The 16,392-nt window shown below is 38.1% G+C and overlaps 1 protein-coding gene across 1 annotated transcript; it reads left to right on the plus strand.

Moving 5' to 3' along the window:
• The first annotated feature begins 1,680 nt into the window (after positions 1-1,680).
• Positions 1,681-6,469, plus strand: LOC308365252 (BPTF-associated chromatin complex component 1). The gene is made up of 5 exons (XM_080838629.1): positions 1,681-1,994; positions 2,373-2,467; positions 2,823-3,034; positions 4,804-4,905; positions 5,891-6,469. The coding sequence occupies exons 1-5, from the start codon at positions 1,974-1,976 to the stop codon at positions 5,953-5,955; spliced, it is 495 nt and encodes a 164-aa protein (XP_080694755.1). The 5' UTR covers positions 1,681-1,973; the 3' UTR covers positions 5,956-6,469.
• Positions 6,470-16,392: the final 9,923 nt, after the last annotated feature.

Consider the following 16,392-nt stretch of genomic DNA (forward strand, 5'->3'; position numbering starts at 1 on the left):
TAGTTTTTCTTTAATATCTTAAAAAGTATAAAGTTTAGAAAAGTTAAAAATACATAGCATAAGTGTCCTTTACAAGACCTACGCGACAAAGTTCGAATGAAGTTTCTACGTTAAGCGGTTCAAGCTGAATTAATCGCAGAAAAAGGTAAAAAGAACTAGAAAATGCATTTCCTGAAGGAAATACCAGTGCATGAAATGCAAAAGTTAAGAAAGGAAGAAGAAAAGAAAGAAGAGTGAAAGAAGGAAAGAAGAAAGGAAAGAAGAGTGGCAGAAGGAAAGAAGAGTGAAGAAAGGAGAGAAGAGAGGAAGAAGGAAATAAGAGTGAAAGAAGGAAAGAAGGAAAGAAAGTGAAGAAAGGAAAGAAGAGTGGAAGAAGAAAAGAAAGAAGAGTGAAGAAAGGAAAGAAGAGTGAAAGAAGGAAAGAATAGTTGAAGAAGGAAAGAAGAAAGGAAAGAAGAGTGAAAGAAGGAAAGAAGAAAGGAGAGTGAAGAAAGGAAAGAAAATTGAAAGAAGGAAAGAAGAGTGGAAGAAGGAAAGATGAAAGGAAAGAAGAGTGGAAGAAGGAAAAAAGAAAAGTGAAGAGTGAACAAGAGTGGCTCTGGGAAGAAGAAAGGAAAGAAGAGTGAAGAAAGGAAAGAAAAGTGCAAGAAGGAAAGAAGAGTGGATGAAGGAAAAAAGAAGAGTGAGGAGTGAACAAGAGTGGCTCTGGATAAAGACAAAAAGAGAGTGAAAATATTGAAAAAAGGAGATAAAAATGGAATGAAGAAGAGAGATTGAGTGTGAGAGAAAGTAGACTGAGAGGGATAGAGAGAAAGATGGAGAGATGGAGAGAAAAAAGAGTAGAGAATAGAAGGGGTCTTAATGTTCCTAGTTACAGGTAAATTGAGAGGGACAGAGAAGAGGTTCCTTGGATTTGGCGCAGGTGTCAGTGAAGCACAGGTGCAAGCCAGTTTAATGACCCTATTATGATGTCATAATGGCCCAATGTAAGTCAATGGGAAAATTTAGATTCGTTTTTATTTAATATCTTAAAAAGTATAAAGTTTTGAAAAGTGAAAAATACATAGCATAAGTGTCCTTTACAAGACCTACGCGGGATTAGTAAATAGGCCTATTAGTAATATTGTAATCGCTGTTTCAGTTTAGAGGATTTTACACTCCAGGCCAATAGGTGTCCGTGAAGCACTAGTTCATTCGTATACCAACTATGAAAAACACAAGATAACAAGAAGCAACGCATGCATAGTTCCGTGGATGGCGGCGAAAAGCGTCAAAATAAAGTTAGCATTTATTCTTTAAAAACATTTTTTTTTTTCAGGATACAGCTCCACAGGTGGTATTAAAGAGAAGCAAATACTCTCTGACGTTGAAACCTTTGGCCCCATATCAGATAGGAAGACATAGGGGAGGGCACTGCATATGCCCCAGTAGACCTTCATACAAAGGTGTTTCAGAATCTGAATCAAAAATAGGATAATTGCTTAGTTGGTTTCCACATTCAAGGAATTTATTGTACCTTTTGCAGCGCGTACAGTTTGTTAAAAGACAACTGTTTCCCCTTCATTTTTCATCCTTGAATAATTTTAATCTTATACCGGTAAGTACATTTCGACTTTTATTTTAAAAAGAATCACGAATGGCGGCCATATTGAAATTGTCGTTGTTGTCGCGGGACTACACGGTGCTCGCGCGCTTAGCTATTGTTGTGCATAGTTATATATATATATATATTAATGTCAGTCTGTCTGTTACAACAACCGCACCTTAATATGACACACGTATTCCAATGAAGTATCTATTTTTAATACAGTCGTGCATTTAGGAATTTTAGTGAATATAAGTTGTAGGAACATCATCTTTAGGTAGTCGAATTTAGCACCTGGCTAGGTGCTTATCTGCTGCTTGTGCTTAGACCTGTTAGCTTGGCAGTAGGCGTTTACTAGTGCTGCAAAAGCATCCTTTTTTTAGGAGAAATGACCTCCGCCTCCACGAAGGTAAGCCATACTAAATTCGGCCGAGAAAAATCCTTAAAATGTCCTAATGTTAGGATTATTAGTGGGATACATTCACTGTCACTGTTTGTAGCTAACTTTAAAAAGAGACGATACATTTATATATGTCATCTATAGAGCAAAACTAAGTTTTCAAACGAAATTTAAAGATCCTTGAGAATGTGTGGGTTAATGAGTACACTTGCTTTATCTTTACACTTATCGTAGACCATGAATGCAAAAAGTTACATTTTTGAACGTGTGTTGAAAATGCACTTTCACGTCACTGGAGATTTAAGTTAGCCATTCACTATCCTATAAAATACATCCACAAAATATATTTACATACGTGTATGTACATGCTTGTTTCTGCCATCTAAGGTGGGAGAGATCTTCTCAGCAGCAGGTGCTGCCTTTACCAAACTGGGTGAACTGACTATGCAGTTACATCCAGTGGCTGATACCAGTTCGACAGGGTGAGTTGTTCTTTATACTGAAAGACATGTTGAAAGTTTCATCTGCCATACACAGATTTTATTCAGGGTTGAGGGTGTTAATACATGTGAATCATGCATAATTCTCTCTTCTCTTATTGGTTGTCACAAAGAAACATTGCCATTAAGTAATGTATGTTTTTGTTAAAGTTTCTGCTGAATATGTGTTAAGGGTATTGTACCACCCAGATTTAGCAGTGTATAGATGGCTTTGAGAGGTTTTGTATTAAGTATCCTGAAATAGTTTTTACATACACATGTATTTGAACTCTCTCTGGGTGTGTGTAAAGTGTGTTTTTGTGTGAAACTAGTAGTGATTGACTATATGCAAAAACAGGGCTCAGGTCAAGACAGTCAAGAGGAAGCTGTATGAAAACAGTGGTGTACCTATGCACTCCGACTCCCAGAAGAAGAGTGCAAAGAAGCCTGTTTCGGCTGCTCAGGTTCCACCCGCTGTCATAACTGTGCCAACTTCTCAAGTTGTCCTGACAACGGGAGTTCGGAGATCCTCCCTTGCGCCTCCCTCCATAAAGAAACAGAAGACTGCAGGTAAGCATCCATAGAAGGGTGTAAGCAAGGGCGTAACAATGGTGTTGACATTGGTGGGGACATAATGAGCTCGTAGGTTGATGGCGTTTAGACGGGGGGTCTAGGGGTCCTCCCCCAGAAAATTTTGCATTTTTTAGATGCAATTTCCAGCATTTTAACCAATTCTGGGGTGGATAGTGACAAATCCCTTTTGATTCACAGGGGACAAGATTGGCAAGATTGAGAATTGTTTTTTTTTGGTAAGCAAATCATTAAAGTGTCTGGTGACTTTACCATTATCACATGCAAAGGCATACAGATCAGAGTAATACGGTTTAAACGAGTGCAATCAGTTCGTTGTGCATTTCTACATAAATCCGTGGAAGCCACGACATTTACAGCCACTTAGACAGCATAAATTAAACAAAACTTAGATGTCATTTCGGACGGTCGCCTCCACAGTGGGTGAAGCGACATTTCACTGAAGGGGGACGTGACCGAACAGGTTTTTAAAAGACTGTTCTGTGATAAACGTACTGTTGATTTGGTGAAATAGCCTCCTATGTCCGTCAGTTTCCTTTTCCTGCCCGAAGCAGACATTATCCTGCCCGAAGCAGACATTATCCTGCTGTCACCGCGCGCTTAACTACCAACCTAGCAACGATAACTAACGCTAACTAGTGCAGGAAGATGAGCCAATCACAGATAGCAAGGCTGTCCCCACCAATGACACGCCGTCTTTGATAGAAGGTACACTACGCATACGCATGAGGGTAAAATGAACCATTTATTTCCCGAATGCCGTGCAATTACCCATTCAAAATTGGTATGGACATTTTAAACGTATCCAAATATTGGTATGGACACGTCCATAGCGTCCATACGCATTGTTACGCCCATGGGTGTAAGCAACACTGGCACTGAACACACATACTGAACTGACTTTAGAAAGGTTTGATTCAATAGTCATTTTATGTAATGGTTTTTGAATACAATTAATTTGCTACAAAACATATATCAGGAGTCATTATTTGCAATATTCTGAGTGATGTTAAATCACTTGTTCCTCCTTTTTTAGCAACAGTAATTAAAGAAAACCTATAACCATAGAGACATAGCGCAATGTGTCACTCTGAAAGCCATGCTTACCGGAGGGGAACACATTTAATCACTCTCCATTGACTTGTATTGCGTTAAGATGTCTCCTTGTCAAATTTGTCTGATAACAACAAACTGAAACATGTCTATAAGTTGCTGTGTGACAGGATGCACTATCTAGTGAGCCTTTAAGGAGATGTAGCGCTACCTACCTGACAGGCTAGCTGACTTCTGGTTAAGTTTGGTGTTGGCAGTGCTAGCTGGCTAACACAACTGTAAGTGTTTAGGTGCAAGTTGGGTACCACCCTAAGCCAGCCAACTTGAGGCAAATGTCGTCATCCTGGAGGATATTTGTTCACCTTATTCCAACTTTTAATGTGGTTTACAAGATATAGCTTCAGCTGTGTTAGCTAGCTAGCACTACCACATCCAAACTCAATCAGAAGTCTGCCATCTTAAAACCTACATTTTTCATGGATCTGTTCCGTCTTCTAATGAGTAATCTTTTTTTTCCCCACGCTATAAGTCAGCTTACCAAAAAATGATTGACATTAGTCCTCACTACTGTGGCACTATGGCTTAATGTAAAATTGTACAATGTATTTGTTGAAGTAGCATATACTATTACAATATTCTCTACCATTTACAGTGTTTCATCATTATTTGTGTTTTTTTTTTCCATTCTGTGATAGAGGTCACTCTAAGCGCGTTGAATGACTTGGATGTCAACAGTGACCTGGTAGACATAGAAGGCCTTGGGGAAGGCTCTTCCAAGAAACTTAATTTTGATCAGGGTAAGATTTTTTCCATTTCATATGTGGGCAAAATAACTAGTTTGACTCTGGATACATCTCTGTCCAATGGTGGGGTGAAAGCCTGTTTGATCAGTACATTTCATAGTTTTCATTAGTGCGCTCCAGAGCACCAGAAGGCTGTCTTTCAGATAATGTAGTGAGTTCTCATGTGGTGAATATGTACACAATGTGTAATTTATGGCTGATCTACAACTGTTTACAGTCATAATCTGACGCATCATTGCACATATTTAGTGCTTAAACATGTTTGCTTCAGGCCAGAGCAGTAAGGACTTGAAATGGAATTTCTTTTCAGTCCAAAGTATGTCCATTATCAGTATTCACATTGTGAGGTGCACCTAGCAGGGGATCCAGCTTTTTTGAAAGTTAAAGTGATATGAATGTTTCTAACAGAACAACCTGCACTATAAAACCATTCAAATATTGTATATATTCAGAGTGTTGGGAGTAGCCACGTCTCACAGGGCTTAATGAGTCATCCAGATCTTGGTATTGGATCGTTGTTAAAGTCGAAAGCTGGATTCTTTCCTATAACTTGCTTACACCTTGACAAAAGCTGAACTCATCATTGCTAATTTTATTTTGAATGTACAATGCTATTTTGAGAGATTTGTTTGGAATATTTCCAATGTATCCTTCAACCCACAACCAAATTCCAATGTTGTCGTCTCCAGACATATTGTAATCTGGCTCTGCAACACTAAGTGTTGCCTAGTACTGTTTCACCGCATGTACATGTAACAAGTAAACTATATAAGTCACATCATGTGAAGTTACAGTATGCAAGCCCTTTTTATTTGCATTTGCCAGATACCACCCCCCCTCCCCCTCCCTCTATAATGCCTAGAAGCCTTTTGCTGTTAAAATGCCCATGAATGTCTTACAGGAGAGTGTTACCTTGGAGACACTGTATGTCCTATACAACCTTTTTCACACACCTATGTCCTGTTGTGTTATGTTGCAGATAGCCTCAATCTTGACTCCAACCTGATCATGAATTCTCCTGATCTTCCCCTGCTGTCTCGTTGAACCCTCTCACTGTACCAGTCCAGATGGTTGTCCTGTCTCAACACACTGGGCCTCTGTCTTATTTCAGCATTATCTGGGCCTACTTCATTGTGGGCAACCATCATACCAAAACTGTTGGTTGGCATGTTGCCACATTTGCAAAGAAATTATTTTTGTAAAATGAAATAGAATGGACCAAAAAAAGGTGTTTAATTATAAACTGGAGAACATCTTTGTGGTCTATATGTATATTTCCCTTTTAGGGATCAGACAGCAAGATTAGCTTTTGGACTTTAGCTTGGCCTGTTTTGAAGTCATGGGTCATTTGAGATATCTAGCTGTCTGTGAAGGGGTTAGGTAAACTACTATTTGTCATCAGTGAGCGCTATGGATGTTAAATATATTTGTAATCGTGACAGTTGCTATAATCATTGGTACCACCCACACAAAATGTTTGTAAAGCTGTGTTAATATTTGTATTCAGCCTTAAGGACACTGGTATTTTTAATTACCACTGTTCTTAAAGGGCAGTGAAAAGGGGGCATTGAAATAAATGTTAATTTACCACTGTAGTGCAAGTGTTTATACTTTTTTTTACTGCAAGATTTTAACTGTTTGCTTCTAAAAGTGCTGTTCCTCTAAACAAAAGAATACAACTGAGATGTTCTACCATAAGTTTAACATAACGCATCAAATTAAAACCATGGGCATTTTGCCTTTCTATAAAGCATGACATTTGTTCATGAATGACTTCAGCATTGAAAACTCTGCATGTGTCTGACAGGAGCATATCATACTGGCAGCCTAGATAAAGGGCAGTTACCAATATAGATGTACTGCTAAGACCAAATACAGCGAAGGTCACATAATGTAAAGAGAAATAAATACACATTGAAACAGGTACAAAGCTTTTCAAATAAAAAAATAAAAGGTTAAGCTTCTAAGAAGCTCACGAGGGACACTAACCTCCACAAACAAACAAAAGACGAGCTCAGCATTAAACATTTTTGAGTCCTACACTATAAGTAGATCAGCTAATGTTGTGCAGTGCAGTGTTTCTATTCTTTGCAAATTATAAACCAGCTTGTATGAATTTTTTATACTGTCAGTGTTGGCTAGATGCATAGCTGGCTTTGTACACTGGAGTTAGAGTAAAGTCCAGACAATGATGACTTATTGCTCAATTTAACAGAAAACATAAATAATTTCACATCTATTTCTGAGTAGTAGCCTACTGCTCTTCCTTGTTGCAGTCTGATGCAGATCTCATTTATGAAGTGCCCTCACCAGTGTCAAGTGAAGCCAGTCAGAACTGATCAGGTGCCGCTGGAGCGAGGGGCAGAGAGGATGAGAAAGAGAGAGGAGGAGGGAGGAGGAGAAGAGCGTGTAGGTCCTGGTGGTACAAGAGGCAGAGGATCTACAGGAAGAGCAACAGTGTTTTCTGCCTTAAAGAATGCAAAGGGCAAGAAGAAGCGTAAGGCTGAATGATGCCCTATATGGGGTCAAGGGTCAGCAGTGGAGATTAATGAGCAGCGGGGTGTCATGTGCATAGACATATATATATATATATATATCTATTAGGGGTGGGAATCTCTTGGCACCTCACGATTCGATTCGATTTCGATTCGATTCCGATTCAGAGGTCAACGATTCTTCCGATAAACGATTCTAAACCGATTATCGATTCTAAACTGATTATCGATTATCAATTCTAAACCGATAAAATGATTATCGATGCATTTCGACTTTTAAAACATTTCAGTTCGCTACTCAGAGTCTAAAATCACTTCCTACTTTGTGTTTGATGATAAAAGAAAATCAACAGATGAATTACCTTCTCTATTTTTTTATCAGAGAAAAAGCTTTTCCTTGTCACAATTTTGACTTTCTATAATCGATGCAGCTTGCATTTCAACATAAAGTGAATGTGTAAAGAAAAAAATATATACAGTACTGTGCAAAAGTTTTAGGCAGGTGTGAAAAAATGCTGTAAACTAAGAATGCTTTCAAAAATGGGAGTGATTACAGTTTATTTTCACCAATTCTTCATCAATAAACAAAATGCATTGAAGAAATAGAAGAAAAAATCGAAATGAAATCAATATTTGGTGTGAACACCCTTTGCCTTCAAAATAGCATAAATACTTCCAGATAGACTTGCACACAGTTTTTTGAAGGAACATGGCTGGTAGGTTGTTCCAAACATCTTGGAGAACTAACCACAGATCTTCTGTGGATGTAGACTTCCTGAAATCCTTCTGTCTCTTCATGTAATCCCAGACAGACTCGATGATGTTGAGATCAGGGCTCTGTGGGGGCCATACCATCACTTCCAGGATTTTTTGTTCTTCTTTACACTGAAGATAATGACATTGGCTGTATGTTTGGGGTTGTTGTCCTGCTGCAGAATACATTTGGTGCCAATCATACACTCCCTGATGGTATTGTATGATGGATAAGTATCTGCCTGTATTTCTCAGCATTGAGGACACCATTGTTTCTGATCTCCAACTCCACTTGTATAAATGCAGCCCCAAACTTGCAAGGAACCTCCATGCTTCACTGTTACCTGCAGACACTCATTATTGTACTGCTCTCCATCCCTTCGCAGACAAACTGCCTTCTTCTACAGCAAAATATTTCTCATTTTGACTCATCAGTCCAGAGCACCTGCTGTCATGTTTCTGCACCCCAGTTTCTATGTTTTTGTGCTTAATTGAGTCACTTGGCCTTGTTTCCATGTTGGGGTAGGGCTTTTTGGCTGCAACTCTTCCATGAAGACCACTTCTGGCCAGACTTCTCCGGACAGTAGATGGATGTACCTGGGTAACACTGTTTTCTGCCAGTTCTGAGCTGAGCACTGCTGGACATCTTACGATTTCGGAGGGAAATAAGCTTGGTGTGTTTTTAATCAGCTGCATTAAGATTCCTTGGCCGACCACTGTGTCTACGATCCTCAACGTTGCCCGTTTCTTTGTGTTTCTTCAAAAAGAGCTTGAACAGCACATCTGGAAACTTTGTCTGCTTTGAAATCTTTGTCTGGGAGAGACCTTGCTGATGCAGTATTACTACGTTGGGTCTTGTTGCCGTGCTCAGTCTTGCCTTGTGTGACCTGTGACAAGAAACGGTCTTCCACAACCTCACCTTGGTAGCAGAGTTGGGCTGTTCCTCACCCAGTTTTAAGCCTCCTACACAGCTGTTTCTGTCTCAGTAACTGACTGTGTTTCAACATACAATTGAAATTGATGATCATTAGCACCTGTTTGGTATAATTGGTTTATCTTATACCGCACTATAATCATACAAAATCCCTGTCTTTGTGCAAGTGTACCAACAAGAATTGAGGCTAGTTTGAAGGCAAAGGGTAGAAACACCAAATATTGATTTGATTTAGATTTTTCTTTTGTTCACTCACTTTGCATTTTGTAAATTGATAACAGTAAACATTTATTGTTTATATTTTTCAAAGCATTCTTAGTTTACAGCATTTTTTCACACCTGCCTAAAACTTTTGCACAGTACTGGGTATATGGGCCATTCTACCGAATTGGTGCAAAGTCAGGTCGAAAATATTTTGATTTTTTTTGTTTTATTCCCAAAACTTTGTCCGTATGTATATTGTACCATATCTAAAGTAAACATATCTAGTAAAAGAACAGTCAATTTTTATATTGTATTTTCAGAATGCGTTGGAATGTTTTTCCTCTTCCAAAAATTGTCACTACCGAAACATCACATTTACTATAGTAAAAAACAGTGGTGGTCCGTCAGGGCCTTCAAGGCCTTCTCTGCTGGCCTAAACATCATCAGAAAATAAATGTAATAAAATAAATAATATTTTCTTTTCATAAATATGTATTAAATTATTCCCCATAGTCCATTATCTTCATTTCATAGCTTCCAGCGTTGTTAATTTACGTTAGAGCTTTCATCCAATCATATTTCAGCTATAATGTGTTGCCACGCTCCGAGAAACCTTCCCCGAGAACAGAAATCTTCCCTGAGGCCTTCAGAATTCACATTGAAGGCCCGTGTACATCTGATTGGTTATCACAACTGGCTGTTTCAGTTCATTTAAGTTGAATGAACTGAAACAGACAGTTGTGACAACCAATCAGATTTCGAGTTGGCGACACTGGGCCTTCTAGAAGGCCCGGAAGATTTCTTTCCTCGCGTTGAACGTGACACGTAAACGTCCTTTGATTGGATACTGAGGCAGACCGGTGCAGTGCTTCAGTGCTCACTTAAGCTGGCTAATGCGAAAACGACGTACATCAGTTTCGATGCTTATTATGCTAGTTGTTTCAATTGGTAAGACTAAATATAATTACATTAACCAACTCAAATAAACTAGTTTACACCAACTTGATAATTCCAGTTTTTGATACAATTACAACGCCATTTTCAAGACGGAACTTTCAAGAAAAACTGGATATCGTGAGGATGGGAAGTTTAATGAAACTGCTTTGCAGGTGGGACAATGCGATGTTTAGTGGACAAACTTGTTAAAGCTCACATAGGCTACTTTCGGTGGACTTAATAAAACTTTGTAGACTAATCCCTGAAAATCGCCTTTTATTTTTAAGTTGTGACAGTAATATCCAAGCGATCATATAACTGAGAGTTTACTACTCTTAATGTATTGTTAATACGGGTGTATTGATTTTAAATGCTCCGGAAATATTAATAAAGTCTGTTGTACTCGACTATGTTAAGGTGATGCAATGCTCACTTATACTGCCTTTCTGTATAAATATATAGTTCGAGAGCCATGGCGTCATAATGATGGTATTAGGAGGTGGATTCACTCAGTTTAACATCGTAGGTAGGACATCGCTGAAGGCCTAGTTGTGAAATGCACGGACCGCCACTGGTAAAAAAGTATTATTATTGACCTGTTCAGATTGTGTTTCCTTCCCTTCTCTGAAGAGTATTTTTACAAATATTTCTTGAAGGTTTTCACAATGAAATCCATAAAAATGAATTTTTTACCAAATTTTCAAGTTCAATTTATACAATTCATCAAAATCTAAGTGCAATATTTCTTTGTAAAATGCAAAATACTGATCATAATGATTCCAGAGTTGTTGATTGATGAAATTGAACATACATTAATCCAATCAGTATCATAACATTTTAGTTGATTACTCAATATACTTAATTTTTTACAAAACATCCTGTGTTTCGGTAGTGCTGCACTGTTTCGGTAGTGACATCCAGTGTTTCGGTAGTGACTGCACTGTTGGATGGATGTTCATTTCCCTCCCAAAATCTTCCAAAAGGTGCTCTGGGCCGCCCTTTAGCCCACACAACACATTCATTTAAAAATGATGGGATTGAACTACTTACCATTTCATTTTGTCACTACCGAAATCATCAGGTCACTACCATATGTTTCGGTAGTGACTGTTTCGGTAGTGACAATTCTAGCTAACTTTAAGCATAAACAAAGAATTCTAGCAAGCACACGGCTTGCAAACAAATATTTGAAGAGGTGTACACACATACAAACATAAGATTTTGCATGAAACCCCAAAAGGTTTACTTAATTGAAGAAAACATGGGTTTCGGTAGTGACAATTCTTAAGGTTACAGGTCGATTTTCAGACTTTGGAACACATTTATATAAAAACTATGGGATTTAGCTACTTACCATTCAACTATGAGGGACAGGGATGCAGTGTCACTGCATGGTCAAAAATGCAGGGTCGTGGCTAAAACACAGGCTCAGCCAATGGACTAAAACTCTTGTGTTTCGGTAGTGACATGAAAACTAGGGACCTGATTTTTTGAGTATAGTTAATTGATTTCAAAATTAAACCCATAATAAATCTAAATATTTCAAGTTCTGTTTCAACCCAATCATAAAGATCTTTGAAATTAACCCTCTATACCCCAACGGAATTCTAGAACACTGCAGCAAAATCCCACGAAAAACAGAGAATTCCTTCATTTTTTGTTATTCTGTAAACAAACAGTTACAGTTAGAAAACAAAAGAAAAATTACAATTACAAGTTTGTTTTGTTTGAAAGGGCATAAACTCTTTGTCAATATGATATCAAATATGTATTAGTGACTTCTACAAATATTAAAATACAAATCATTACACACACCCTAAAGTTCAAATTCATAAGTTTTGAACCGTACAGCAGATGTAGTTATTATATTTAATATATTCTTAATGTTTTTTATTAGTATTTGTTATATATTTTGTAAATAAATGAATAAATATTAAAATAAATATTAAAATATTAACACTACTTAACCATACAGATTACCAACATTTTTGCTAATTTGGTGGAAAACACCTAACTCTATGCCTCTTCAAAAGCATCCTGGTGCAATACATTTGTGGAGAAGGTGAAGGTGTTTGTGAGGATAAACATCCACCTGGGTATCCATCATATACCCTCTTTTCTTGACTACTGTTCATCTGATCCAGCCTTACAAGTGTCCTATGTGGCAGACACCAATGCCATGAAATAAGTATGAGGAGTTATTCAGATACCTACCCTGTTCAAACCCAGGGATAGCAGACTCTGGTAACAAGCTTCCGAAAGTGAGACCATTACAGTTTTTTCCAATCATTTTCACACTTGGTTCAATACCATGTACTCTTTCTCAAAACACTTAACACATCCAGCAGTAGACCAACTAAATGGGATACTTTTCCATTGCTTAGATCAAAAATGCAGTCAATGTTCACCACCAGCAAAATGCTGTGCAACTACAGCATTTTTTTTTTCAAGATATTTAGATACTCTGTTCAAAACAGTTAACTTTAGTTTTTTAACCAGACACAATTTAGATCACTGTAGATGGAAAGATGCTGTATTTTCAGACAAATTAAATTATACACTTGACATAAGACAGATTTAGTTTTTAGCCTACATAAATGTATATAGTTTACATCTTGATTGGAATTTAGTTTACATCTTTGTTTTGTTTGTTTTGCAGCCTTGCTACCAACTACCGCTGTACAGCATTTGCGTTGAAATGTACATACATGTAAAATATAGATGTACTGTAGGTGTCAATGAAGACATTTTCCCACTATTACTGCTGCTTATGAAAGTCATGGGCCATCAATGAGACAAAGTGACCCAAAAAGGGAACTAAAACAAACATGTCTATCCAAAGTGATTTACACTATCATCTTTCATTGGCCAGGAATTTAACCCAGGTCAGATAGCCTACTTGTTAGCCAACAGCACTAACCACTGTACCACTTATCACACCTGGCATTCTTGCCACACAAAACTTGTATGTACAAACCAACGGAAAAGTTTGTTTTTACAGTTTTTTCCAATTATTTTCACTCGTCTCAAATACCATGTACACATTCCCAGAACACTTAACCCATCGAGCATACCAGTACACTATGTGAGGGTAGTAATAGATCTAATGTCAGACTACTATAGACTACAGACTGTAATGTCAGACTACCTATACAAACACCACCACTTGTAAGCTGACAACTTTCCATCTTCAATTCCGTCAGTGAGAAACCTACTATGTCCTACTGAAGCTTCCTTATGCTCATCAGGCCTCTCGCTGTTCCTCTCCCCCCATGTCCTCACTTCTCTTTGCTGCCACAGCACCCTCACTCACTTCTCTACCCTCAGATGAGGTGGAACAACTGACATCCTGACACATAAAAGAAAAAGAAAAAACTATCCTATTATTGTAAGCCATCACAGTGGAAGTCATTATTGTTTCATCCATTTTTATGTCAATTGTTTTATGCCACAACATCAGCTCAATATCCCAGTGTGTACTACATACAGACAAGCTATATCACATCTACTATAGATTTTTGTAGTAGTGATGTCCTATACCTTGGTCCTGATTTCATTGTGATTAGCTTTTCCACAGCATAAAAGCTGTACAAGCTTAAAATTTAACATCATAACATATTACTAGTTGGCTGTCGAATAATCTGCTGAATACCATTTCAATATGAGGTTTTCAATATTCAATGATGACCTTGCTATTGATTGTAGCTACTGTTGTTACCATAAGCTTACAGCTCAAAACAAATGAGGGATTTGAAATACTAGTAGAGATGAAGTTTTTTTTACTATACATGTTATTTATCTTAAACTGATCAGTTTAGTAAGTGATGAGGCTGAGTCAATAGCTGGCTATCAACCAACTCCAAACGAACTCCTCAGACTAACGTTACCTCAGTCAATGTAGATAGCTAGCAAGTAAGCTGGCAAACTGGTCATGGAAATTGAGATGACGATACAAATTGTAAGACATTTCTTCTGAAAACCAGAAAACACAGCCGATTACCCACGTCGTTTATTTGTGCAAATAATAGCTCTCACCCACAGACGCGGGTGCTTCCTTCGTAGGTTGCTAAACTAAAGTCACGAATTGACCGCCATTTCCACAAGTGAGGTAACGTGAAAATTAGCTTTACTGAACGTCCCTCAAAGACCAATTATTAAATGTTACATATCTCTGCTAATAAAAGTGTCATGGCTTTACAATCTATTCAAACATCACTGATCTAGCTATGACTTTTGTCTATGTATACGATGAGGCTGGTGCTATTTGTAAACCAACACTTCTCAATTACTGCCATACGAAGACGTTACTGGCGAGTTAGCTAGTCAGAAATAAACAGGAGGATACTTATATTTCTATTTGAATACGGTTTTTTATTTCTGACTTCTCAAACAAGATCGTTACTGTCATACAAACGTGATTAGTCGTCGTCATTGGTGCACAAAAATACGGTATCATCCAGTGAGAACAGATGTAGACGTCTCTGATTTCTAGCCTTTACTCCAACAGACACTGTAATCTTCAGGCGATCTGTCAGTAGCAACTAGCAAGGTTAAAATAGCAAATACTTAAAAAAGCCAATGACAGCATATCCCGTTTCCGGTTTCAAAATAAAAGTAAGAAGTTAATCTATCCATTAGCGGTGTATTTTTTCATATATTAATGTTGTAGTATTAACACCGTGTCTTTTAAAGTTACGGCCGTCGACGGCCGCTATGGGATTCTACAAGAAGGCCGTCCACGGCCGCTATGGGATCTAGAGGGTTAAATCATTGAAAAAAATCTAAAAAAATTGAAAAGTGTTATTTACAGGCATTGAAATTTAGATGTCAGGGTTGGGGACAGCTACTTCCCAATAGAAAGCACCCTATACAGTAAATGATGATTTTGTTTATATGTAGCTTATCACTATCTCATTTAATGCATTGGGTTTATATAGACCATAACATTTTCTTAATAAATATCTATGCCTAAATACCTAATTGTTTTGTAAATAGTTTTTATTGTTGAGGGACTGCATATTACACGAATTCAGTAGAATGGCCCATATACTGTATATCATTCTTTTTAAATTATTATTACAAAATCGATTATGATTTTTCTGAATCGAGACAGAATCGTTTTAGAGAGAATCGAGAAAAATCGAATAATCGATTTTTTCCCCCACCCCTAATACCTATGGTCATGTGCCCTCTGACCGATAAAACAATGACCACCTTCAGTGTATGCTGGGGGCCCTCAAGAAGAGCATAGCATTGACTTGCAAATTATGAAATTGAGTAGGGAAGCAAAGCAAGTCAAAAGACTTGCACAATTTTTCAACTTTTCTGAAGCTGTACTAGTGAGACTGACACAGGACCAAGCTAAAGACTAGAAGATGCATGTCAAGGACGACGGGTCCTACCGAAACATGAACCCATACAACAAAAGGGATTTTTAGAGTACTTAAACTGCTATGTTCACAACATATCCAGGTATTAACATAAATGTATAATATCATGTAGTTGGTAAATTTGGTGTAAATGAGCAAGAGATTATTGTGTTGTGTGCCTGATTTATAAATTAATTTGAACTGTGTCAAAACCCCAAAAATCCAGAGATATCTTGAAAAAAATGTTCCTTATCGCAGAAACTGCGATATAATAAACGGGACTTGACCTAGTGTCATGGACTTGTTCGAAGAACTTATTCATTCACGCCGCTAGGCAGGGAGAAGTGCGCCGGGCTCTGGCCCCGCCCCCACCGGAGCCTATAAAACCCCCGGCGCGCTTCTCCATCTTCCTTTTCAAAATCTTCGCGTAAGATTAGGACGTTCCAAGGACTATTCGACGCTCCATTCCAGACGGTCGTATTACTTGTTTCTATTTTAAACTTAGCTCGATATGAGCTGGTGAGTTAAAGGTTATCTAACCTTCACTACCTCAAGAGTGCTACAAATTCGACTCGTCGTACAGAAAGTCGAGTTTCACTGTCTAACTTGTAAGGCTGGCCGGTCTCTGACCAGCCTGCTAGCGTGGTTTGATAGCCTACTAGCTTGCTTTGCTAGCCTACTAGCTTGCTTTGCTAGCCTACTAGCTTGTTTGGCTAGCCTACTAGCATGGGGCTAGCCTGCTAGCTGGGGTTGCTAACCTCTGTTTTACGGTGATAGTGTGCTCGTTTAA

The sequence above is a fragment of the Sprattus sprattus genome (genome assembly GCF_963457725.1).
Source record: "Sprattus sprattus genome assembly, chromosome: 5".
In the NCBI taxonomy this organism is placed as follows: domain Eukaryota; kingdom Metazoa; phylum Chordata; class Actinopteri; order Clupeiformes; family Clupeidae; genus Sprattus; species Sprattus sprattus.